Genomic DNA, 24,816 nt, shown 5'->3' on the forward strand with positions numbered 1-24,816 from the left:
ATGTATATAATATGTGTGTGTCAACAATTATGTGTTGTATTATTATGAATTATTGTATACATAAATGTTTTTAATGTGGACTCTTGGAAGATTAGCCAATGGGCTAAAAGAGATCCAAATCAAATCAAATCAAATCACACACATGAACACACACACACACACACACACACACACACACACACACGCACACACAGTGCAGAAACTCCATAGCAATGAGCGTTTAACACCAAAGATGGAGATATAATCATTAAAAAAATAGGAATCTCGCACATTACCAATTAAAGTCAGTAAAAGCAGACTTCAGTGGGATTTGCTTTTATTTTTATACTGCAGTTAACATCTTAAAAAAATTGGACATCAATTGGTGGATAAGTTTGATATTTTTGTCTCTGATCACTTTGCATCACATTTTATGTGACTGTGTGTGTATTTGGAGCTCCACTAGAAGGTGTTGCCCACTTTTTACATTGTGCATGCATACTACTTGGGACAAACCTGTTAATCTATGATATCACAATGATTATTGAAAATCGCTATAAATATATATATAAATATATCCTGTATGGGCCTAATGTTCAAAGATGCTGTAGTAAATTGTATTCTAACCTATTAAATGGTATGTTGTGTTATGTTATCAGGTAGGCATTGTAATTTCTTTTTTTTTTTTTATTCTTAATCACGAAAGAATATGAAACAAAATTTATGTTTTAGCTGCCAAAGACCATATTATTGTATCATACAGCTGCAAACTTTGTAAGCGGCAGGAAACATGATTAATGGGACCTCTCTCTCTCCCCATTCTCTCCCTCCTTGTGTGTTTGTGTAGGAGTGAGGGGGGGGGGAGAGAGAGAGAGCGAGAGAGAGAGAGAGAGAGAGAGAGAGACAGAGAGAGTACCTGTTAAATCCATCTGTATTGCTTCTTCGCTCCCAGATGGCAACCGATGTTGTGGAAAATGGAAAGTGTGTTCTTGGCATGTGGGTGTGCTTTTGTGTGTTGTGTGTGTGTGCAAGCATGCATGTGTTTATTGTGTGTGTGTGCATGTTTGTGTATATGTGTGCCTTTTTGTGTGTGTATGCATGTGTGTGTCTATCAAGCCCAGCCCAGTTTAGCTATGTCCTTCCTCTCTTGTATTTGTTCCCTCACCTCCAGACCTCCAGACGGGGACCCAGACCCCCAGCTCCCTGTATCCCAGCCCCGCTGCACCATGGTCAGCCTCAGGCCCAGCCAGTGGCCCCTGATCTTGGTTCACATGCTTCTGCTGCAGCTTCAGATGTTTCAAGTCCAGGGAGGAGCTCACCTGGAGCTGAGGACCACCGCGCACCAGAAACTACGACGGCTCGATGAACAGGTCGGTGTTGAGTCAGACTGTGTGTGTGTTAGTGTGTTTGTGTGTGTGTGTTGGTCGCCTTTCATTGCTTTGGAGAATACAGTGTTTTAAGTTCTGCTGAAAATCAGTTGAAGTAGGCTACACTTTATACTCCAACACAGTGTGTCAGGGTCTGTATGACTTAAAAGCAGATATTTACACAGTGACTGTTACAACTGTTGATGTGATAGCTTCCTATTAACATTATAAACCATTAACATAATACTAATATGCAGCTAATAGTGTAATAATCCTGCTTAAGTAATACATTTCCCATGAATGTAATAATGTTTCTCCTGTTAACATAGGCTAATAATTGTTACATTATTGGGTTTTATTACATTAACAGGAAGGTTGAAAATTTTCATTTTGAAAATTTAAATAACCAAACTGATAATGTAATCATCAAAGTGTATACATATTCATCCTTTTTAAAATATTCATAGCATCTTAGACAGCTGTGTACTGAGTTTTGACTGTTATTTCATTTTCAGGTCAGTTATTAAATTTTTGAACACTTCAAATTTCAACCTTCCTGTTAATGAAATAAAACCCAATAATGTAATATTTATCACATTAACAGGAAATTAATTTACATTTATTACATATTATTAATTACATTAATAGTAGGCAACTTTTATTACAATAAAGGGAAATTTATTATGTTAACAGACTCCTCAACAAAGGCACAGCACCCTGCTGGATCAGTAAATTAAATGAAAGTTAAATTAAAGATGAACAATGTTTTCGAATGCCCTTATAATAGAAGTGCAATGTACATTCATAGTTAAAGACAGTAGAAGTAGTGTGATTTCAGGTGGTATAAACAGTTATACTCAAAATTATATTTGCATTGGACTGACTATATTTGAAGAGTTCATTTCCGATATACTACATTACATTCATCATTCCAAGGAATTAAATTACCCACTAAGCTACAAAAACGACCAGAATTTGTTTTAGTTGTGTGCTATCAGTCATTTTGCAAGAGTGGGTAGCACTTTTTTCAAATGGTGGAAATCTCATTTTGGAACAAAACTCATTTGATGATGACTATTCAAGAATAAAATTCCAAAAGAGTCATGTACATTTTTTCATCTGGAGGCTTGAAGTATTTTCCTAACCTTCAAATCGGTTACAAAACAGCTGCAAAAAGGCTCGTGAAAACACATTTCTTCTCTCTCAGTTCCAGCAGTTCCAGGCACTGACCCAGGCCCGTTTGGACATGCTGGCCCTGAACCAGAACCGAAACTCCTCCGGAGGGCTGGAGAGCCGGGTTCAGGTCCTGGCCGACCAGTACCAGCGCATCTCACAGGACATGGAACGTCTCGAGCAGAGCACGACACAGGAGATGGAGGCTCTCAGGTTAGGGCCAGGGAACGAATGCTCAATAATGATCAATAGTCCTTGCACCAGTGTCATTGACAAATCCCTGTATGTTCATTGTATTTGGTGAATAAAAGGATTCCGGAAAGTAGAGAGCAGAGGAGAACAGAGTTAAGTGGAGGAGAGGAGGTGAGGTAAGAAGTAAGTCCAGTACAGGGCTTGGATCCTCTTAAAGAGACCATCACACAGGAGATAGAATAGAACAGAATAGAATGTGCACTTACTGAAATTACGGACTGAGAGGAAATTAGACTTCTCTATCTTTAACTTGACAAAATGTCATCATCCCCAACCTCCCAGGGAGTGGAGCAGAAAACTGGAGAAGAAGAGTAAGCGGATGGAGGGTCGTATGGCCTTGTTGGAGAGGAACCTGAGGGACTACATCCGCCGTCACACCCAGAAACAGAAGCCTGACCTGGGTCAGGACTTCTCCAACCTCACCCTGGAGCTCCAGAGCCGGGAAGAGAGGCTGGTCTTCCTCGAAGCCCAGCGGGATGAGCTGCTGATCGGGCTGAAAGGGCTGCAGGACTCCCTGAAAAACCAGGAGCTCCGCGTGAACCGGCTGGAGGGGAGGCTTGGTGAGGTCCTGCAGGGGAATGGAGGTGGGTATGGCAGGGGGTCGGGGAGGACAAGGGACCCCATCACCTCCAACGTTACACCCCAGGAATACTATGAAACACGCAGGAGGAACCAAACTCCTAGAGGAGGGAGACCTGGAAGGATTCTGGATAGACATACCCAACCCAGGCCTCAAGATACCAGCTATTCCCAGTCTACTAGCCGTTCGCAGGCCCCACCTGAGCACAGGTCCTCCCTTCACCCCTATCAACACCAGGCTCAACCCACACCAAATCAGCCTAAACGCTCCAAGGCCCAGTACTTTAACAAGATGCTAAGACCCCAGCCTGAAACTCAGCCCCAACCGAATCTTGAGCCACAGACCCAGTTCCAGGATCCTAACCGTAAACCCCAGTCCGCTGACTTCCGGCCCCAGCCTGAGCCCCACCAGCCCCAACAACAGCAGCATCCCCAGATCCAGACACAGCCCTACCCGTCCCAACAGGAGCACCACTCCCAGCTCCAGCCCCAGCCTCACCAGTCTGTGCCGTATCTTCCGTCCCAGATCCAGCCTCAGGGCCAGCATCCCTCCCAACCCCATACCTATCCTCAGACAAACCCACAGTCCCAAGGCCCGAGTTACCCCTCTCGGTCCGAACACTATTACCAGCCCCAGTCCCAGGCTCAACCCCAGCCCAAACCCACCGAAGACAGACGGATGAGGACCAGGCTGAGGACTCCGCCACCCCAGCCCACCCAGCCGCAGTTGTATCCTAACCTGAAGCCGCAGCTCCAGTCTGAGTCTTACCGGCCCCAAGCGAACAAGTGGAGGGGAGGGGAGGAGGAAGGAAGGGAAGCAGCGGCAGAGACATCAGAGGTCCAGAACATTCTCCAGCTTCCTGTGAGGCAGAAGATCCCAGCATGGCCAGTTCCCAAGAAGGACGCAACCAGTAAGTTAAACTCATTATATCCGTGCAAACCTCTTAAATCTGAAATTGAATCTGGTCGGATAAGTGAGAAATGTGTTCTTGGAAAAGTGTTTTTTTGATTTTGATTATAATTACTGGTCGTTATAACCTCAATAATGCTCTCCTCAGAAATGCTGCAACATGTAAAAGGTTATGCACAGATACAGATGACATTAAGAAGATTCATTTTCAAACATAGACCTGTCTTTCTTTCGACAGATAATCTTGAGATCCAAAGTGCCTCAGGTTTCTAGTTCCTATTCAACAGAAAATGGAAATCAACTGTTATCTAACTGCCAACTCCAAATCCCACCACCCTCTCATTTAAGCTCTCTTTTTTGTCTGTACAGCATCTATTTCCTCACTCCCTCCCTCTGGTGCTTCTGTTGGCTGGTAGATGAGATAAACAGATATCTTTACAGCTCAACTTTAACTTTCATAGCTGACGTAACACAGTCACAGATGAGAGAGAGCGGAGGGCGTAAGGAGGGAGGAAGAATGACAGAACGGGGTAGAGACATGAGAGAGAGAGAGAGAGTGTTGATGGGTAGAATGAGGGTGGATCATCTGGGAGTTTAATGTTCAGTTCTGCTCCCATCTGAAGAATCCATTTACTGCTTCTCCATTCATGCTGAATAACATTAACAAACCATCTCAGATCTGGTATTATCTAAAAACTATTTTCACAGTACTCACCATTATGTAGTGGAACTGCTATAAAAAATAATCTACTGGCACAGGGGGGGAAATACCTTGCAAATCAAACAAAGATAATTTTGTATTGTGATTATTTATATCTTGTTTATGAATGATCCTCCGTAGTTTAACCAGCTGGGTATTCCTTATAAACTCTCTTTATGATTCATTTGTACATTCAAATATTTGCGCAAATGTCTCGTAAAACTGTTTGTTGTTTACACTGTGAACCAACTGCAGCCTTTTGTACAGAAACTGTTTTGCTGTCAGCTGATATTCCTCCCTGGTACTCGGACATAAAGACTTCACTGTCTCATTGGCAGGGTCACTCTCCTGGCACAAGTCCCAGAGAGCCAGTCTGGACAGTCTCCCCCCCCCCCCGCCAGTCAGCTAGAAATCCAGCCAGAAAACCAGCCAACAAGCCAGTCAGCCAGGCACCCAGTTTCCCAGACGGTTCAGTGAACTCGTCAGGCCTTCAGAAATAGTGATGACACTGCTCTGTTTTCATGATTTAGTGCCCTGTTTTACTGCCATGTCCAAGGCCAAAGACGTCTAAAGGAACGAGACTCCTAGACATCAGCTGGGTTTTGTGATTGTGGTTGCATAACCCGTTTGTGTGTGTGTGTGTGTGTGTGTGTGTGTGTGTGGGGGGGGGGGGGGGGCATTGTACTTCCTTAAACCATGAGTTGTCACCATAAATCAAAGTCTTTCAGAAGGCATGCGATTTCAGTTGTGTCTTGTTTTTTTTTTTATTACACACCTGCAATGTAGTGTCCTGTTTTGCTGTCAGTTTTTATTATCAATTTCCAGTATTTCAGAGAACTACATTGTGTCTGCCTTTGATGGGTTTTATCAGATTTCATTTACTCTCTCTCTCTCTCTTCAGTCTGTAATGTGGACTCCATGCTGTTCTTCCCCTCTGCTTCGGTGGAGAACTACGTCACCTTCTCCCTGAGCTTCCCCGACCTTCCCGAACTCTCGGTGTGCCTGTGGCTGCGCGTGGAGTCCGGACGCCTCGGCACGCTGCTCTCCTACGCCACCGACGACAACGACAACCAGCTCGTCCTGTACGGACGCGACGCCTCGGCCTCCTCTTCCTCGCCCCCCTCCTCCTCAGCCTCTTCCCCTGCATTCTCGCCTCCTTCTTCTCCCTCCTCCCCCTCCCTGGACTTTGTCGTCGGCGACCCCGTCTATCGGCGTCTCGCGGCGGCCTCGCTCCTTGACGGCCGCTGGCACCACCTGTGCGTCCTCTGGTCCTCCATCCAGGGTCGCTTCTGGCACTACGCCGACCGACGCCTCGCCTCCTCGGGCTCCAGCTTCCGGAAGGGCTGGGAGGTTCCCGGGGGCGGCTCGGTGGTGCTGGGGCAGGAGCAGGACACGGTGGGCGGCGGGTTCGACGCGGCGGAGGGTTTCGCCGGGCGGCTGGCGGGGTTCAGGGTGTGGGACCGCGTGCTGAGCTCCTCGGAGGTGGAGGGGGTGGCGGAAGGGAGGGGGGTGCCCAGAGGGGTGGTGCTTGGCATGGAGGATATAAAGGAGGTGCACGGGGAGGTGCAGCAGGTGGCGTGTGAGTGTTTGGAGCACTGTGTCTGAGAAAGCTATGGAGGAGTCGAATGAAGAGTTTCATTCCAAAACAGAAAAATAATAATAAGATACTTTATTGATTCCTGTAGGGATATTCTGTCTTACTTGCCCTCCACCATGGATTTTTTACATTCTGAGAGTTAAAGGTCCCATATCGTGTAAAACAAGATTTCTCTTGCCTCTGTGATTATAAAGGGATTGGATCGTCTATCTAAACATGGTGAAAGTATAAAAACGCACGGCAACTAAATCCACACAATCCATATCAGAAAAGCGAGCCTCTAAACGAGCCGTTTGGACTTCCGTAACTTTGTGGCGTCACAAAGGTTCACTCATTATCATTTTTGTAAGAAATAATAGACTAACAAAGTGTTTTTTTCAAAGCAGTTGAGCGGTTGTCATTGTTTTCCCTACCTGTAGCTGCCGGGCCGCGGTGTCTCACGTTTCACTCTTGAAACGGTTAGCCAATCAGAACAGAGGGGTTGTTAATATTAATGAGCCTTAAAGAAACAGGCTGTTCTTGGTAAGGATCAGAGAGATGCTGGAAAATGAATGAGTAAAAATGGATTGAGAGTGTTTTTGGTACATGACACCACACACGCAGCTTTTAATGGACCTCAAGACACAAAATAAAACACTGGAGAGTGGAGAATATGGGAAATTTCAGTTGACACTGCGTAGGATTGGCTACAGAGCCGTGTCTTGCTCAAGGACACTTCAGCAGGGTGGATGCTAGCCGACACTGGGACTGGAACCTGGGTCCTCCAGTTGAAGGACAGTCTTTCTGACCACTAGACCACTCTGCAGCCCCCATTTAGCAAAACAAAAAAAAGTCCTACTTGATTCACCAGTCTGTCTGTCAAAAGCAGAGAAGATCTATTCTGATGAACATGAAATATTTTGTAAGAAAAACGTCTGAAGTGGGCTTGTAAAACTGATAGTAATGAATAACGTTCTTTAGTTTCATGCCAACAATCATTTAGCAAGTGTAGGCATCAATATTTTTTGAAGTGGTGGATATGTCATTTGGAATGAAACTCTTCAAATCGAAGACTGATTTTGTTTGTTATAACTGTCTACTGTAGACCCAGAGGTGGAAAGGCTACTTTCAAAAATACTTTAACAAAATCTGTTAAGGCTCAGTTCTGAAACATAACACATACATCTTTTTGATCAGTAACATAATCTCGTCTTTCAGTTCCTTTCGAATTTCTTTGCCTCCAAAGTCTTTAAATCATTAAATACAAAACTTTGATGGACTATTTTGAATGTTATCATCATCTTTAATCATTTTATACATCACTGTTGTTGTGCAAAATAATATTTGTGTTTATATTTTCATAATTAAAATGTTTTTTTTATTAAAGCAAAAAGCTTTTTGACCTCAGTTATCAGATTAGATTTTCATTCATTCTTCATTCATAACATTCTTTAATGGAATATCAAGAGTATATTTTATATAGCCTATTGAGTATTATGAGTCATTTTGTATTATATTGGTGCTGTGGGGATTAAAGGAAGAGGACCTCTTGTTTGTCACTGTTTGCTATGCATTTTCTTGGCTGTTTGAAGATCTCTTTTGCCCTGTCTTTTCTTTTATTAATAGCTACACTCTGCCTAAACTGACTGCAGATGGAGATGTCTCTTGCCAATCCACACTCTTCTGGATTGCCAATGATGGTGGCTGTTTTTCATGTCAGCTGGAAAATAAAAACAGTTTCACATCAGTTGGGCGTCTCCCCAGTTCTTAATTGCTCAATAATTAGGAAGGACAGTCAGATAAAAACTTTCCCACTGACTTTATCATGTGACAGGCGTTTTTTCCCTTTATATTTGTTTTCGTTTAAGTGATAACCAAAGTTTTATATGGTGTCAACGCAGAGGACAGATAGTGTATGTTTGCATTTACATTCCTTCTGCCTTCGCCTTGGTTTGTAGCCACAAAAACTACAAAACCCAGCATCTCCCGCGTCTAACGGATATTTTTGGCCCCGCACGCAACCCTTACAAAGCGTCACGAGTTATGAATGGTCATGGGGAGCTGAGGACTCGCTGTACTCAGACAGCAACAATTGCACTTTACTAAACATTTCAGTGTTCGTTAGAGTGGCGAGCTGTCGGAGGCCACCATGGCCAACATCACGAAGAAAGTGTCGTGGTCTAGCCGAGCTGACGAGTCCGGGGCGACCGGGGAAGGGACGCCGCTGCTCAACGGCTCCGAGCTGCCCAAATACTCCAGACAGGTACCGTTAGCATGTTGGCTAGCTTAGCTTCCCAGCTGTCTGGCTGCTGCAGAGCTAGCGAGATGCTGTGTCTTGTTGTTAGTACAGAGAAACACTAAGATTAAGTTAAGTCATGTTTTGAATTGCTGTGTTATGAATGCATTTGACTAGTTTTATTGCACTGCCTCATATGCAGCGTTGTTTTGAGTTATGGTAAGGCATGCATCCGGCTGCTAGCAAATACAACAACAAGCTAGCTGTCAAATAGCCCCGTTGGGACTGACAATACACTGCGCTTCGGCACCCACGTAGTCCCAACGGTGCTAGCTGTCAACATGCTACAAAGAAAGGAGTAGTGGCAACCAAGTCAGCTGTTAGAAGTGAATGACTTGCTCACTACAGACGGTGAACTGATACTGAAACTGTCACGAACTACGCACCTATCATATGATTGATAAAGTCGTCCAGCCTACTATGTAAAGCTGTGTCCAACTAAAATGGAAAAACTGGAAATTCCAACTTCCTTTTTCTCTAATGCAGCCACCACAGCTAGTCAGTTAGTCAACACAGTCACGATGTCTAATTGAATAGACCAAGCTAATCGATTGCTTCCTGCTCAGTTTGGAGAACGGCACAGCCTTCTGACTGTGTCACACATGCATTCATGCACATTCAGTTTTCAACATTCAAACCCTTTGCTGTTAGTTAGATACCAACATCTATTAAATGTTTCATGTTAACCTGCAGAGTACTACACATAGCCATATATTTTTTCTGTTGCGGTCTGTAATGTCTGGTCTATACTGTAGCTGTCTGGAGGAGGCAGTATATTTCAGATAGGCAGACTCAGCACGGTGGATTTGGAAGAGGAGATGACGTCAGATGAGGTAAAGTCTGACTTCGGATCAATCTCTCACTGTCTGTCCGTCTGTCAATCAAGTCATCACTCCATCAAGATCCTTAGCTTGACCCTCTTAGTCCTGGACCAGATTCCTGATATCCTCATGTCATCTAGTGTAGTTCATTGACTAGAATATTAACCTCACATTACCTCAGCCAAGAAGCAGTGTGCAACAGTCGTCTCACTTCTTGCAAATACTCTGATCAAGTGGCCTTTAGGGGACATTTACAGTGGCTTTAATGTGATTTGGCCTCAAGCTCATGTGCGTGTGTTTTGGTGTGTGTGGCTGTCACACTAAGAAATATAGTCAAGTTGAGTTCTTGTACTATTCAAGCCTTTAGGCCAGATTTGTAGGATGCAGCCTGAGATATGATTGAGGGTTCAACTGAGGATGTTTTTACACAATGGACAAAGGAAAACTGATTCATTACAGTTCAGTTACTTACTGCTGAATACAGTAGAAGCCTAACATGGAAAGCCTAACATGAAAATTACCTACTAATAAATCAGGTCAATAACAATGCAGTTGACTCATCCAGTGTGCGTGAAAGGCACGAGTTTGGAAACTGCCTGGTGGTTTCCACCATGACACATTGCAAACGATGAATCTATGCAGTCCATCTCTCTGGTAAAGTGCTTAATAGTGACCAGGGTTTTTCAGAAACTGGGTTTGAGCCCACCGGAAGATTAATATGGAATCCGGAGCTACTGGTGATGCAGCCAAGGCCTTTCCAAGATCCAGCAGTGTAAGGTAGAATAAAATGGCTTAGGTTACTAAGTATGAAACCTAAAAACATTGCAAATTTGGCTAGATTATCTTACATAAGAGTGCACAAAACCAGCTGCATTCTGCTGAAAAAGTGGGTCCCTAGATGAGAATTGAAAAGCACTGCATTAGGCGAAAATGAATGGCAACAACCCATTTCATCAGGGCCTTATGACTGACTAGCATTCAGCTTGAGGCTCTTTGGTCATTTCTTAGTTTGATAGTATATCACACCCATTGCCCTCCATGGCAAAAAAACATTAGATTCTGTCCTGCTGTTGCTAGCTGGTGGGAATGTGATCAACCATGCTTTTGATTTGCCTGATGTTAGCTGGTAGGCTAAAGAGTATTTTCAGTGATGTGTGATGTATTTTGGTCTGTGCATGGGAATGTAAAGTCTGTCTTTTTTTTATTTGGTCTGTTGCTGTGTGATACAGGCCCAGTTAACACTCTGCATGTGAATGTGAAATACTGTCCTTTTGAATTGCCTGTAGCTGTCTTGTATGCATGTAAAGATTCTCTCATTAGAGTGATGTACTTTGTGTTCTATGTACACCAGTGTTTCCCTCACCATTGAATCGGCTACATTGAAGAACACCACCATGCCATTGCCTACAAGAATTCCATTTGTGTTTGGTTTCATTTGAGTTTTAGTATCACTTGATTAACAGTAAATACTGTTTCAGAGGCCTCTCTACCATGTTAAGACACAATTCTGGGGGAAACGCTGGTGCATTTTTTTCACAGTAGCTGCATCTCCATCATTTAAAGTTGTTTCTTCTACCTCAATGCAGTACCTTTTTCTGCTTTAACTGCACCGATCATTAAAGCTGCAATATGTAAGTTTGATCTGCCTCTTGAACAAGGCTAATCGTTGATTTGGAAAAAAAAATGTCAGATTTCCATTCTTCCTCCTCGTCTCTGTGTTTTCCTTTCTTGACTGAGTCATTCTGACTTCAATTTGTAATGGTAATTTGTCAATGATTTATTGATACTTAATAGTCTTACATACTGCAGCTTGTAGTGTAGAATAGCCGAAAACAATGTGACTCGCTCATATTGTTCAGTAGCTTGTGGATTGCTACTGCGCTCACTGCTGTCACACCCACACTGTTCCATCCCCTCGACGCCACTCACCGACTGCTCAACTCCTCGCAGTCCCTCATGTGATTCGACGGGTCAAAGGTCATATGTCAGTGTTGCCGTGGTGACCTCTGTTCTCTCTGACCCCCTCCCTGCAGGACTCGCTGAGGGGGCGACCCAAAGAGATCCCTCACAATGAGAAGCTGCTGTCACTCAAATTTGAGGTAAAATAGTTATTAAATATAACAAATCACTGCAAATAGATACATTAAACCTTAATTTTGCCATTGAAGTTGGCTTACACCTTGCACATGGCTTCTGGGAGTGCTAAACGAAGGAAACAACCAAAATGAGTGAAATGAATCATTAACACTGTTGCAGAATGAATGAAAACTGAAGCTAGATAACATGTTGAGACAATACAGAGGGCAATAATCTCTTAAGTAGGCTGGATTTAGCAACAGTTAATAAAATCTGCTTTGTATTAACCTAGTACTGGTTTGCTGTGAATTTACTGACATACAGTCAATTTTAAATATAATTTTGTAAGTACTAACTTGGCTCAGATCAGTGCCCATTTACTTTATCAATAAGTGCCTTTATCTTTATTAGCTCTGATTATTTATTTTGATTTGTCTGTGTGGTATTCCAGAGTTTGGACTATGATAACAGCGAGAACCAGCTGTTTCTGGAGGAGGAGAGGCGGATGAGTTACATAGTGAGTGGGGCGTTATGGGTTGTGGAGAATCACCTGATCATATGCAATATACTATGATAATATTTTACTGTGTATTCAGGTTTTCCACTTCCCTGTCTCTCTCTCTCTCTGTGTATCCCACCGCTTTTCGATACATCTCATTCTCTCTCTTGCTCTCCTCTCTCATTCTCTCTCTCTATCCCCTACATGTTTTTGCTTCCTCCTTCCCTTCTTTCTCTTGCATTTCCCCTTATCTCCTCTCTCCCTCCACACTCCTCTCTCCCTCCACACTCCTCTCTCTCTTCCCTCCCTCTCGCTCTCTCCTCTGTTATCGACAGGGTTTCCGCTGTCTGGAGATCAGCCGCTGGGTGGTGTGCGGTCTGATCGGCTTCTTGACCGGCCTCATTGCCTGCTTCATAGACATCGTGGTGGAGCAGCTGGCCGGGGTCAAATACCAAGTCGTCAAACAGAGTATCCTTAATGCTATAAAACACACATCTAAACAGACTTTTACCAGATAGTCTTGCTAACCACTAGTAGGAGTAGTATGGCACCTTTGGTTACCTGCAAATGTGGATGATAAGTGAGGATAGTTACCAGCCACAGCCAAAATTACCCAATGTTTAATAATTGGCTGATGTTAATTTTCCATCCTGTTGACTGTTTTTCATATGTTCTCCTTAATGGCTTATGATCATGATTGGTTGATAAACGGTGTCATCCTCTGTGTCTTTGGCTAGTCTTCAGCCATGTTGGTATCATGCCCCCCCCCCCCCTCCCGCCCCAGACTCCTTCCTTGACCTCTGACCCCTCTCAGACATAGAGAAGTTTACAGAGGTGGGCGGTCTGTCCATCTCTCTCATCCTCTGGGCTGTCCTCAACTCCGCCTTCGTCATGGTGGGGGCCATCATAGTTGCCTTCTTTGAGGTAAGCTGGAGGGGGAAAATATAGAGCTGCAACGATTAATCGATTAGTTGTCAACTATTAAATTAATCGCCAACTATTTTGATAATCGATTAATCGGTTTGAGTAATTTTTTAAGACAAATAAGTCAAAATTCTCTGATTCCAGCTTCTTAAATGTGAATATTTTCTGGTTTCTTTACTCCTCTATGACAGTAAACTGAATATCTTTGGGTTGTGGACAAAACAAGACATTTGAGGACGTCATCTTGGGCTTTGGGAAACACTGATCCACATTTTTCACCATTTTCTGACATTTTATAGACCGAACAACTAATCGATTAATCGAGAAAATAATCGACAGATTAATCGACAATGAAAATAATCGTTAGTTGCAGCCCTAGAAAAATATAAGTGTATTCATCAAAGGTATGATCTTTAAATATTTATCAGGATTTCCAGTCACGCTTCTCATTCATTTCGAATGTATCATTCCTGGTTTCTTCCTCTTTTGTGGTCTTGGTGGCATCCCTGGAGTATGTTGGTACACGTTTTGTAGAAGCGTGCCATGGATGCTACTACCGCAAATTATCATGCAAGCACATGCGAAAGCAGACACAAATAATAACAGGGTTCCCACGGTCTTGAAATTCCTGGAAAAGTTATGAAAGTAGAAAAACTGTTTTCCAGGCCTGGAAATGGTTTGGAATTAACAGAATGTTTTGAATATACACTGTTTTTGGCTATTGTTTAAAATATGTTCATAAAAATCCCAAAACATGTCTAACGTTATGCGAAATACGTTCCTTGTATTACTAATTTAAAATCTAGTGCTGCGCTGCACAGGCTGCGTGACCGTTGAAACTTCACTAGTATCACGTGATGCAAATTGGCGTATGCAGCTGCATCTGTATAGCTGTATTTTTTTAAAAAGTCTAACAACTGTCTGCCCTCAAAGGACTGTTCATACAATAAGTGACACTTATGTTTACCACTCTTGGTATGTTTTTCACATGTTCTTCCCTCCTCATGTCTCACAGTATCCTCTTGTTGAAATTAACTTTTAGATAGGCAAAACCCTCTAATTTAAAACTTCTACTGTATGCATCATTACTTTTAAATTGATAAATGCGGCAAATGCTGACATTCACTTAAGCCAATGCAAGATTAGTGAAAATGAAAGAATATGGGTGCCGTAATGAGGCTCTTACTCCAGTGCGCTGTGCCCTAGGATAGGTGGTGTAGCAAAAATGTGGCACAGAATTAGGAATGGAATTCTCTGAGTCTACTGTATGTGTAGACACAAAGGCATTCCATATTCCATGCTACATTTTTCGTACACTGCCTGTCTTCAGTGCCTCATTATTGCGCCCTATGTTCGCTATATAAGCCTTACCTATTTTAAACTACTCAAATTAAGTCATGGAAATGGGTTAAAATATTATGGAAAAGTTATGGAAAAGCAGTAATAGCTGTAATAAGCAATAGCATGTTTGGATAGCTGCCTGTACCTCTGACAGCAATATGGAATACTGTAAAATTGTAAGGAAGACTGTGTAACTAATTTTGTGCCATTCTGGTTTGCCACAGTTTGGTATAATGGTGATCAGGGGCAGCTGTGTGTTTCTGTTTAGCATATAGTTTCAGTCTGCGATCTGATTGGTCAAACAGGCATTCCAGCCATGCCATAAAACATGGTTAACGATGCTTTATCGGTTGCTATGCCATCTGTTGTAGTAAGCAGGGTGTGATCTTTCTTATTTCATACATAGACTTCTCCCCCTCTCTCTCTCTCTCTCTCTCACTCTCTCTCTCACTCTTTCTCGCTCTCTCTCGGTCTCTCTCCCATTCCTACCTTACACTCTCTACCTTTCAGCCTATAGCAGCAGGAAGTGGTATACCTCAGATAAAATGCTACCTGAATGGGGTCAAGATTCCCAGGGTGGTGCGACTCAAGGTACACACACACACACACACACCACTGCAATTATTTGAAACCACTCACTATACCGGATGGGACTTAATTCATGCCCTCACATTCTGTGTATCTGTGTGTGTGTGTGTGTGTGTGTGTGTGTGTGTGTGTGTGTGTGTGTCTTCAACAGACTCTGGTGGTGAAAGTGGGCGGCGTTATCTGTTCAGTGGCTGGAGGTCTTGCTGTCGGAAAGGTAAATAACAACATGAACCCTCAAAACTTTGCCTGCGCTTGTAGACTGAGTTTCTCAGATCTACATCACTCACATTAAAGGTGAAGTACCACGCTTTTAAATTACATGAAAATGTTTCCCCCAAAGTAGAATGAATCAGTCTTATTATATATCTGTGCCTGAGCAAGTGCAGATGCATATGTTTTGGATGCGTACACTTTAGCGTCCCTAACCCTAGCCTCTTGTTTACCCACAATCCTTCAGGAAGGTCCCATGATTCACTCTGGAGCCGTTGTAGCCGCGGGAGTCTCCCAGGGCAGGAGCACCTCTTTAAAGAAAGACTTCAAGGTCAGTGTGTAGAGTGAGTGTATGTGTGTGTGTGTCAGGCTACTTAATATTAATGTACGGTATGAAGTATCAGGTTGGATAACAAGCAAGCCTTCCCTTTCTATTCATACAATCCAAACGTGTCTGTGTTAGAGTGTGTTTGAGTGTAAGAGAGATGCATTGACACCGTGTGCGTGTGTGTGTTTGCAGATTTTTGAGTATTTTCGGAGAGACACGGAGAAAAGAGACTTTGTTTCTGCCGGAGCTGCTGCCGGAGTGTCTGCTGCTTTCGGAGCACCAGTCGGTAAAAAAAAAAACACACACACCATCTTTCTGTGAATTAAAGGAATAGTTCACCCAAAAATGAAAATTGTGTCATCATCTCCTCCCCCTCATGCCAGTTGAAACACAGGTGAAGTTTGTCCATATAACACACAGGGAGGCTGCAGCACAACTCCATAGCAGCCTTCTCCAAAACAACTGAAGTCAGTGGGGACCAGTTCTTCAGAGTTCCAAACAGACCTACAGTATATTTACACCATCATTTAGTGCAAATCTTAACTACAGCTGATTGATTTGCAACAAATAATGGTGTATAGGTCTTTCTATTCACAGTGTGATTGTTTGGCTGTTTATGTTTTGGAACTCTAAAGAACAGGTCCCCATTGACTTCAGTTGTTTTGGAGAAGGCTGCTACCAAGCTGTGCTGACAACCTCCCTGTGTGTTATATGGACTAACAAATTTCACCTGTGTTTCATTTGGCATGAGGGTGAGGAGATGATGACAGAATTTTCATTTTTGGGTGAACTATTCCTTTAAGGATTGAGTGTTTGAGCAGCTTACTGCTCTGGTATAAATCTGCCTTTCCACTTTAGTTGGTATAAGGCCCAATGGGTGCAGCAATATGGCTGCGTGCCCAAACTGCTTGATAAACAAGTACAGATTGTGTCCCACATTACAGTCCCACAGTGCCTTTTGCGGTGATGATCATGTTCCTGAATACAAGAAGAGCATTATGAGAGTTGTGTGAAAATTCAAAGCTAAGGTTTGAAAATTTCTAGTTTAAAAAAAACAGAACTTGTACTTCCTTTTAACTTCCTTTTAACTGTAGATATGAAAGCAGGAATGGAAATGCTTCTGAAACGGCATTTATACAATGTGATACTCAAACCCTCCACTGAAACCAGCGCTAATGAAATAGTTTTAGGTTGGAAGGTATTGCAGTATTTAAATATGCTTATTAAAGGAATGAGCTAGAGCCAGTTGTTATTCATACTGCACAGGAATGAATGACAGCAAATTGCTTCTTCTGAAGATACAAAACAAGCCCTGATATCTCCAACTATGCTGACTGTGCAGACAAAACAGAAATAATGTAAAGGAGAGGGGCATCCTAGACAATGGCAAAAACTTGAAAAAACTGTGGTTTTGTTTCTTTTGTCTATAGGTGGCGTACTGTTCTCTCTGGAGGAGGGAGCTTCTTTCTGGAACCAGATGCTGACATGGAGGATAGTAAGTAACATTGTCCTTTTGTAGGATTAGGGAGGAAGGCTGAAGGAATGAAGGGTGGAGGTGTTGTAGAACAGGAGGAAGAACGACTTTCTCTCACCAGAATCTCGCCTGGAGGATAGATGTCAGGGTTGGAGTGAGGGATTGCTTCGAAGAGAGGAAGAGAGGGATAGATGGATGGAAAAAAACAGTAGGAGGTGAAACTGGAGGGTAGAAGGATGAGGGTTTCAATTTGTTCTCCTTTCCACCTGCTCGGCCGTAATTTCGTTTTCCCTCTTCTCTCTCTTCCTCCTCTCTTCGTCTCTCATCGTCCCTCTCTCCCTCTTTCTCTTCCGTCCCCAGTTCTTCGCCTCCATGATCTCCACCTTCACTCTGAATTTCTTCCTGAGCATCTACCACAACAAAACGGGAGACCTCTCCAGCCCCGGTCTCATCAACTTCGGACGCTTTGAGAGCGACGTGAGAAACGTTATTACTTAATACGCTTAATACGTTAGCCGTTGGTACATTTTGTTTCTGAAATTCTTAAGTTTCTGCTGTAAGACGCTGCTTTACGCTCACTGTCTGTAAATGGAAAACTCAGCATGTAATTTTGGCCTTTTTCAGAGTGTGGCCTATAACCTCTATGAGATTCCCCTGTTCATCGCTATGGGAGCAATAGGTAAAAAAAACAAAAACACCTTTCTGTTTCTGATTGCTGTTGTTGAATGTATTTTTTGCCAGCTGCCCTTGCCATGTTTACGTCATGAGGACAACAATGCAATTAATTCTCCGGCTTTACAGCAATATCTTTGATGACTTTATTGATGCCTAATGAGTTTTTAAAGTCTAATAAAAGCTGAATCAACCAGGCAACTGTTTTTTCACGACACTGTTATCCCTACAGTGTTAGGAAGGCAATATTTTTCATTTAAATTGTTAGCAGTGAACCATAGGCTTTAGATCCATTTAGAGTCATCCATTCACATCGGTGTAGCTGCTTTCACAGTGGGGTGACTGTGTGTAATCATTACATTACAACAAGTTACATTTTGTCTATTTCTAATGATGCTGCCTTTCCCATGCAGGTGGCTTGCTGGGAGCGCTGTTCAACATCCTGAACTACTGGCTGACCATCTTCAGGATCAGGTAAGGCCGGGAAGGGGAAGCGATAACGACACCAAAAAGAGAGAGGGGGAAATAATAAAAAGAGTAGGAAAGCAGCAATCTCCGTTAACAATGAAAGCCAATTGTATGTATAAAAGACGAAGAAAACGTCTTGAAATAGAAACCTTTTGAGAGAGAGAGAGAGAGAGAGAGAGAGAGAGACTGACTGAATTGTGGTCATGATTAACAGAAGTTGAACTATTTCAGTGAAGGATCAGGTGACACTTGGAGACTTGCCTTGTTACCTATCTAGTATGCCCACATAAGTCAGCCAAAACAATACCCGGTGATATGAAGTCTTTGCTCTTGCTGGCAAAACATTGGGTGGGGCGCAGGATGAGGAAGTACATAAAGTACACTGTGTGTGTTTCTCAGATTATCAACATCTTGTGATTTAAGCGTTCGGTATTAAAAATAGCAGCTGTATGAGAACAGGTATTATGACTGGCAGCTTGACTGGTCTGGGAGGAGACTTCTCTTAAAGACAACTGCGGTTCCTGCTTCCTTGTTGAGCTAGCTACTTTTTTTCAAGATGAGAGCAAATTAGTTATTTCATTTATTTCAGAAGTTAACGCAACTAGAGAAGGTATAAGAATCTATTTTGATGATAGTTTCACTGTTATCTCTCTACCTACAATACAGATAGTCATGGAATTCTGGACAAAATCATATCTAACAATAGAAATACTCTCAAATGGGGGTCCGTGGCCCTAATGTGGACTAAATTAGGGGTCCTTGATATGAAAAAGGTTGAGAATCACTGGTGTAAATGATGTTTCTGCATGTTAGATTGCAAAGTTACTCTAAGCTTTTACTCATTGCCGTCTAAGATGAAAAAGCAGACGCAGGGGATCTGATTATTTTGTATGACAAAAGACCATGTGTGTCGCATGGTGAAAAAACAATCAGCATTGTAAACAAAGCGGCTCAGATGTAGACGCTCTGCCCCACGAGGCACAAAATGGCGGATTTGGCAGAGACGGTTGTGTTTTCCGCCTCATTGTTTTCCCTGCCCAGAAACCCTGTAGCGGTCAGGCCTCGTCGCATGTGGGAAATTCCATACCGAGTCTTTGTTTGACAGTTTCCGGTTGATGAAGTGTTATTATGAATGTTTTATGTGTGTCAGCTTTAACTCCATAAGCCCTCACACACAGAGTGCAGCTAGGGTTATGCTATGATGAATAAAAGCCAATGCAATCCTCAAGAATAGTGACAATAATCATGATCATCTGAACATGATGTCAGTGGGGTGAAGTGTGTGTGTGTGTGCTAGTGTGAAGGGAGGCTTGTGACTTGCAGGCAGTACAGATAAATGTCACTGTGTGTGTGTGTGTGTGTGTGTGTGTGTCAGGTACGTCCACCGCCCTTGTCTGCAAGTGATGGAGGCCATGCTGGTTGCCGCAGTGACGGCGACGGTGTCGTTCGCCATGATCTACTTCTCCAACGACTGTCAGCCTCTGGGGCCGGATCACGCCGAGGAGTACCCGCTGCAGGTGCGCGCACACACACACACACACACACACACACACACACTCTTGTTCTCTGCCATCCTTCTGTTGTTTACCTCTCTCTCTCTCCCTCTCTCTCTCTCCCCCCAGTTGTTCTGTGCAGATGGAGAGTATAACTCCATGGCAACGGCCTTCTTCAACACCCCCGAGAGAAGTGTCCGCAGTCTCTTCCACAACCAGCCAGGTAAAGCTGTGTGAGAATGGCTCAATGAGTGTGTGTGTGTGTTAAGTGGACCTGCTGGACCTATAGCCTAACTATCTCTCTCCTTCCTCTCTCAACTCTCATCCCTCTCTCTCTCCTCCTGGTGCCTACAATCCTCTGACCCTGAGCATGTTCAGGTTGACCTCTTTCTCATTTCTCTGCCTCCTCTAGGTGCTAAAACCCCTTTGACTATGGGAATGTTCTCTCTATCATCCTGATCGCCCTTTTGCTCTCTCCTCCGTCTCCTACATGTCCTTAGCCTGACTTTCCATCTTTATTCTTATGTTTTTTTCCTCTTACCTTCCCTCTCCTCTCTCTGTCTCGCAGGAACATACAACCCTCTGACCCTGGGCATGTTCACGCTGACCTATTTCTTCCTGGCGTGCTGGACCTACGGCCTGACGGTGTCCGCCGGAGTCTTCATCCCGTCCCTTCTCATCGGAGCAGCCTGGGGGAGGCTGTTCGGGATACTGCTGGCCTCCATCACTTCCAGTGGCTCGGTGAGTGTGTGTGTGTGTGTGTGTGTGTGTGGAATAAAGTCAGATGTACTTTGAGATGATGGGAAAATATGTATATGGGGGAAGTCTATTGGGAGTTCTTTTTTCTAGCAGTTTCTATGTGAGTGTGAGAACGTATCGAACGGGCGAGTGTGTACTGTATGGCGTATGTGGGTGGTTTCAGTTCACTGTTTCGGACCTCGAGTGGAATGTACACTAATTGTGTAATAATCTAATAGTGCAGCAGTTTGAAGGACTCTTTGTGGCCAAATCAAATCTCACCACTGTAATCTCAGCATAATCACTGCCTGCCCTCAATACACACTCTTTCACACACTGATCCTGTTTCTTTTCCTTCCACTTTTCAGAAAAATATCTTTTTTATGCAGGTTCCAGTCAGTTATGGCTAAAATGATAATCTCTTTTTAATTTCTCTTTTTCATTTCTTTCTGAAATGACCATATAATACAGAGGTGCCTGGAAAAGTATACAAGAGAAATATACAGTAGAAGGGGATGTATGATTTTGTGGGTAGAAATGTAGGGATGTGATTCCAGACAATAGAACATTCATCTTCAGTGTTTCATTTCCACATATTTCCTGGCTGGGAAAACTAACTAATATTCCAAATACCGCAACTTATTGTCGACATTCTTGTATGTGTTCTGTGTTAGATCTGGGCTGACCCTGGTAAATACGCCTTGATTGGAGCTGCAGCTCAGCTAGGTGAGTATCGCCACATTAAAATATTCTGTCCCTTTCAATGGTTAGCAGACAGGAGAAGGAAAGGATAGTATTGTCATGAAAAAATTGAAACTTGCTAGAATTAGATTACTGGCATAAAAGTCATTATGGATTATTATTGAAGTTATTAGGCAACAAAATGCCTTTGCTTGCAAATTGGCAAAGTTTGAGGATGTAATCTGTTTTTAATGTAAATAGCAAGTAGAGTAAGGACCTTCAGTGGGTATACACCCTTCCAAGTGATCTTTTCAGTTCTAACTGACTGCGTCTGCTCATCATTATTCTCCTTGTTTTGTGAATAATTGTTGTGACATTGAGGCCCAAGTGTGTGCAGGTTTTCTTTCCAATCAAACACTGACATTCTTGTAATGTTTGATTTTATTTCCTAACATTAAATATGTACTGAACACCACTGATACTAATGTTAAGGCCAATACTGAAAATATGATAGTATGTTCCAGAGGTAGGGACTTATGATGTGGACTTGAGTCACACTCGAGAAGAAGACTTGAGACTTGACTTGACTTGGGATCTGGTGACTTGGGACTTGACTTTGACTTGTACTCTGATGACTTGAAAAGGTTTCTAAAGTCTTGACTTGAGATCTTGTGTTTGTGTAAATGATTCAGATTGAAAGTGATGAGATTTGTTCCAGCAGATGACTGAATTTAAATTCTGTTTTCTGAATTTGTATGGAATGATTGAATTTATTGAAGTTGAAACTGATTATAGAAATCAAACTCATGATGCTCTTACCAAGTTTTTATCCTATTAAAACCATATTGCATTGAAAAGTCCTAGATATTTAGTTTTCTTTAAGATATTAAATTGCTACTGGACTCTTGATTTGTTCTGACTTGATTTGCTGTTCTACATTTAGACTTGAGACTTGACTTGAGACTTTGTTGTAATTGTAATATCGCCCTCTGCTCTTTAGGGGGCATCGTGAGGATGACTCTCAGTTTGACTGTCATCATGGTGGAGGCGACAGGAAATGTCACCTACGGCCTTCCCATCATGCTCGTCCTGATGACCGCCAAGATAGTAGGGGACTACTTTGTAGAGGTGAGTAAAGGGGCTGGGACACATACACAGCCACACACAGAGTCACACAGTGTGTGTAACCTCTTTCTTCCCGTCCCCAGGGTCTATATGACATCCACATCAAGCTGCAGAGCGTTCCCTTCCTGCACTGGGAGGCTCCTGCCACTTCCCATTGGTTGACCGCCAGGTAAGATCCTCTCTGATTTGCTAATGGCCAAGTAAGCGCCTTTCTGATTGGATGACTCCTAAATGATACATAAACCATCCAGGGACCGAAGAGAGACAGTTCCATGTAATATCATTTAATTTTATGTGTTCAGTTTTATTTTTAACCGCTCATGCACTTAAATTCTGCTTTTAGATAAATTCTATATAAATTAAGTGTATTATTAAGATTTGACTTCTCCCCATCACTTTCTTTCACTCTCATCACTTTTTCTTCCTCACACAACTTCTCTCTGTTTGCTTCCTTCTCTCCTCTCTCTTCCTCTCTCTCCTTCCCAGAGAGGTGATGAGTTCTCCAGTCACCTGTTTCAACCGGATAGAGAAGGTGGGAACCATCGTCGACGTCCTCAGCATCACCTCGACCAATCACAACGGCTTCCCTGTCGTCATGCACGTTGCCGGTAGCGACGAGGTACTTTCTGCGACGGCCTGGGCTCCTGTTCACGATTCACTAGTCGGGTTTGGTTCATCTTCTGTTAGACAACCCTCGTTCTCTGGGGGTTGTTGAAAGTGATTCTGGGAAATGTAGGAAAAGTAAATGACAACACTTCATCACAAAATAACCCCTGGAATGCATTGACCGCCACAGATTGATGACGCTGTGTATAACGGTGTGTCCGAGGCTACTTTTTTTTTTGTCCTCCGCTACAAATGGAAACCTCTTCCCTCTTTCATCCATCACCCCTTCCTCTCTCGTCCTCTCTCTTTCAGCCAGCGAAGCTCTGCGGCGTCATCCTTCGCTCTCAGCTCATCGTTCTACTCAAACACAAGGTGAGATGAGTGATATGTGGCGTGTGTGAGAGAGAGAGAGAGAGAGAGAGAGAGAGAGAGACCATGTAAACATAGACATTGTTGTGATAATTCAAATGAAACTGAAAAGCAGCTAGATGACAGTCAGTAAAACCAACTGTTGGGATATTGTAGGTGTTTATGTCCATCACATAAAGTTTCTGTATGCATTTGTGAGAATCCCTCTTTATCCCTCCCTCATCATTGCTGTACTGTGTGTGTGTGTGTGTGTGTGTGTGTGTGTGTTCCCGTGTTCCCTTCCCAGGTGTTTGTGGAGCTGGCCCGGTCCCGGCTGACCCAGAGGAAGCTCCAGCTGAAGGACTTCAGGGACGCCTACCCCCGCTTCCCCCCCATCCAGAGCATCCACGTGTCCCAGGACGAGAGGGAGTGCATGATGGACCTCACGGAGTTCATGAACCCCACGCCGTACACCGTGCCACAGGTACACACACACACACACACACACACACACACACACACACACACACACACACACACACACACACACACACACACAAATACACACACAGACCTGCCACAGGCTTTATAAAGGGTGCAACTCGAAAAACAAAGAACTGCCATGCTCAGCTGGAAAATATCTAAATATAGGTAGAATATATTGCAGACTCGAGGCCATATTGAATGAAAAAATAATGTCTGTGAAGCAAAAATATTTCATCACTTTCACTGGTTTTTCATTTTCATTTTCATCACTTAATTGTAACTTCGCTGTGTGCCGGTAGGGATCACTTTGGTGCATCCTCCAAATGTCATGTACATGTATATGCTATCAGTATTGGCAACAAGTAGGAGAGAATTATGGGAAATTATTAGTATCAAAATCCATATTGATGCATGACTAGTCTCTTTAGGCCTCTGTGGGTATTTAGGTATGAGCTTTGTGCTTATGATTGAATCCAAGCCAAATATTATGACTTGACTGAATTGATCTTCATGCTAAAATTGGTATATTAGCTTGATTTTGCTCTAGCATATCAAAAGATAGTATGTAGCTCTGTCATTATTCAAGGTGTAAATGCCATAGATATAATTTCCATGCTTTGAAATGATGTATATATGTATGTATGTATGTATGTATGTATGTATGGTGGAATGCAGGATGAAAAGTAAGAATATTTTATTAAATGAGTCCCTCTGTGTGCAGGAGACATCTCTGCCTCGCGTCTTTAAGCTGTTCAGAGCGCTGGGACTGAGGCACCTGGTGGTGGTGGACGATGAGAACAAGGTAAGAGAGATAGAGAGAGAGAGTGTGTGTGTGTGTGTGTGTGTGTGTGTTTTGTTCTGAGAACTCATTATGCCTAAGTAATATTGTTTTAATGCATTCTATGTAAATCATCATAATATGGCCCACAGGTTATTTAACATTGAGCTTGTTCGTTCCCGTAAAACTGAAAATACTAGACATGTATTTTGCTTGGCTGTTATATGGATGCACATTTATTTTCTATTAACCAAATCATCGGAAACAGTCTATTTGTATTTAAACATTTCATAGGATTTACATGTCGGGTGTATGCAAAATAAGTTTA

At 43.0% G+C, this 24,816-nt stretch overlaps 2 protein-coding genes across 2 annotated transcripts; both read left to right on the plus strand.

Moving 5' to 3' along the window:
* Positions 1 to 1,150: 1,150 nt before the first annotated feature.
* Positions 1,151 to 6,565, plus strand: ptx4 (pentraxin 4, long; the record flags this gene model as incomplete). Its single annotated transcript, XM_071514317.1, has 4 exons — positions 1,151 to 1,349; positions 2,554 to 2,732; positions 3,054 to 4,261; positions 5,862 to 6,565. Coding segments are annotated over 4 exons (2,290 nt in total), but the record flags the coding sequence as incomplete, so codon positions are not given.
* A 2,023-nt stretch (positions 6,566 to 8,588) lies between these two features.
* On the plus strand, positions 8,589 to 24,512 carry clcn7 (chloride channel 7; the record flags this gene model as incomplete). Its single annotated transcript, XM_071514316.1, has 24 exons — positions 8,589 to 8,799; positions 9,588 to 9,665; positions 11,687 to 11,752; positions 12,181 to 12,246; positions 12,564 to 12,696; positions 13,043 to 13,152; positions 15,004 to 15,084; positions 15,233 to 15,295; positions 15,539 to 15,622; positions 15,812 to 15,905; positions 17,050 to 17,114; positions 17,454 to 17,570; positions 17,718 to 17,772; positions 18,179 to 18,239; positions 19,609 to 19,750; positions 19,856 to 19,949; positions 20,295 to 20,467; positions 21,139 to 21,190; positions 22,146 to 22,273; positions 22,354 to 22,439; positions 22,757 to 22,889; positions 23,189 to 23,248; positions 23,532 to 23,708; positions 24,432 to 24,512. Coding segments are annotated over exons 1-24 (2,313 nt in total), but the record flags the coding sequence as incomplete, so codon positions are not given.
* Positions 24,513 to 24,816: the final 304 nt, after the last annotated feature.

Source organism: Centroberyx affinis, unplaced genomic scaffold, assembly GCF_046629955.1.
Source record: "Centroberyx affinis isolate AG114_WGS23_722 - 3 ecotype Tasmania unplaced genomic scaffold, CSIRO-AGI_Caff_v1 ptg008456l_1, whole genome shotgun sequence".
Taxonomy (NCBI): domain Eukaryota; kingdom Metazoa; phylum Chordata; class Actinopteri; order Beryciformes; family Berycidae; genus Centroberyx; species Centroberyx affinis.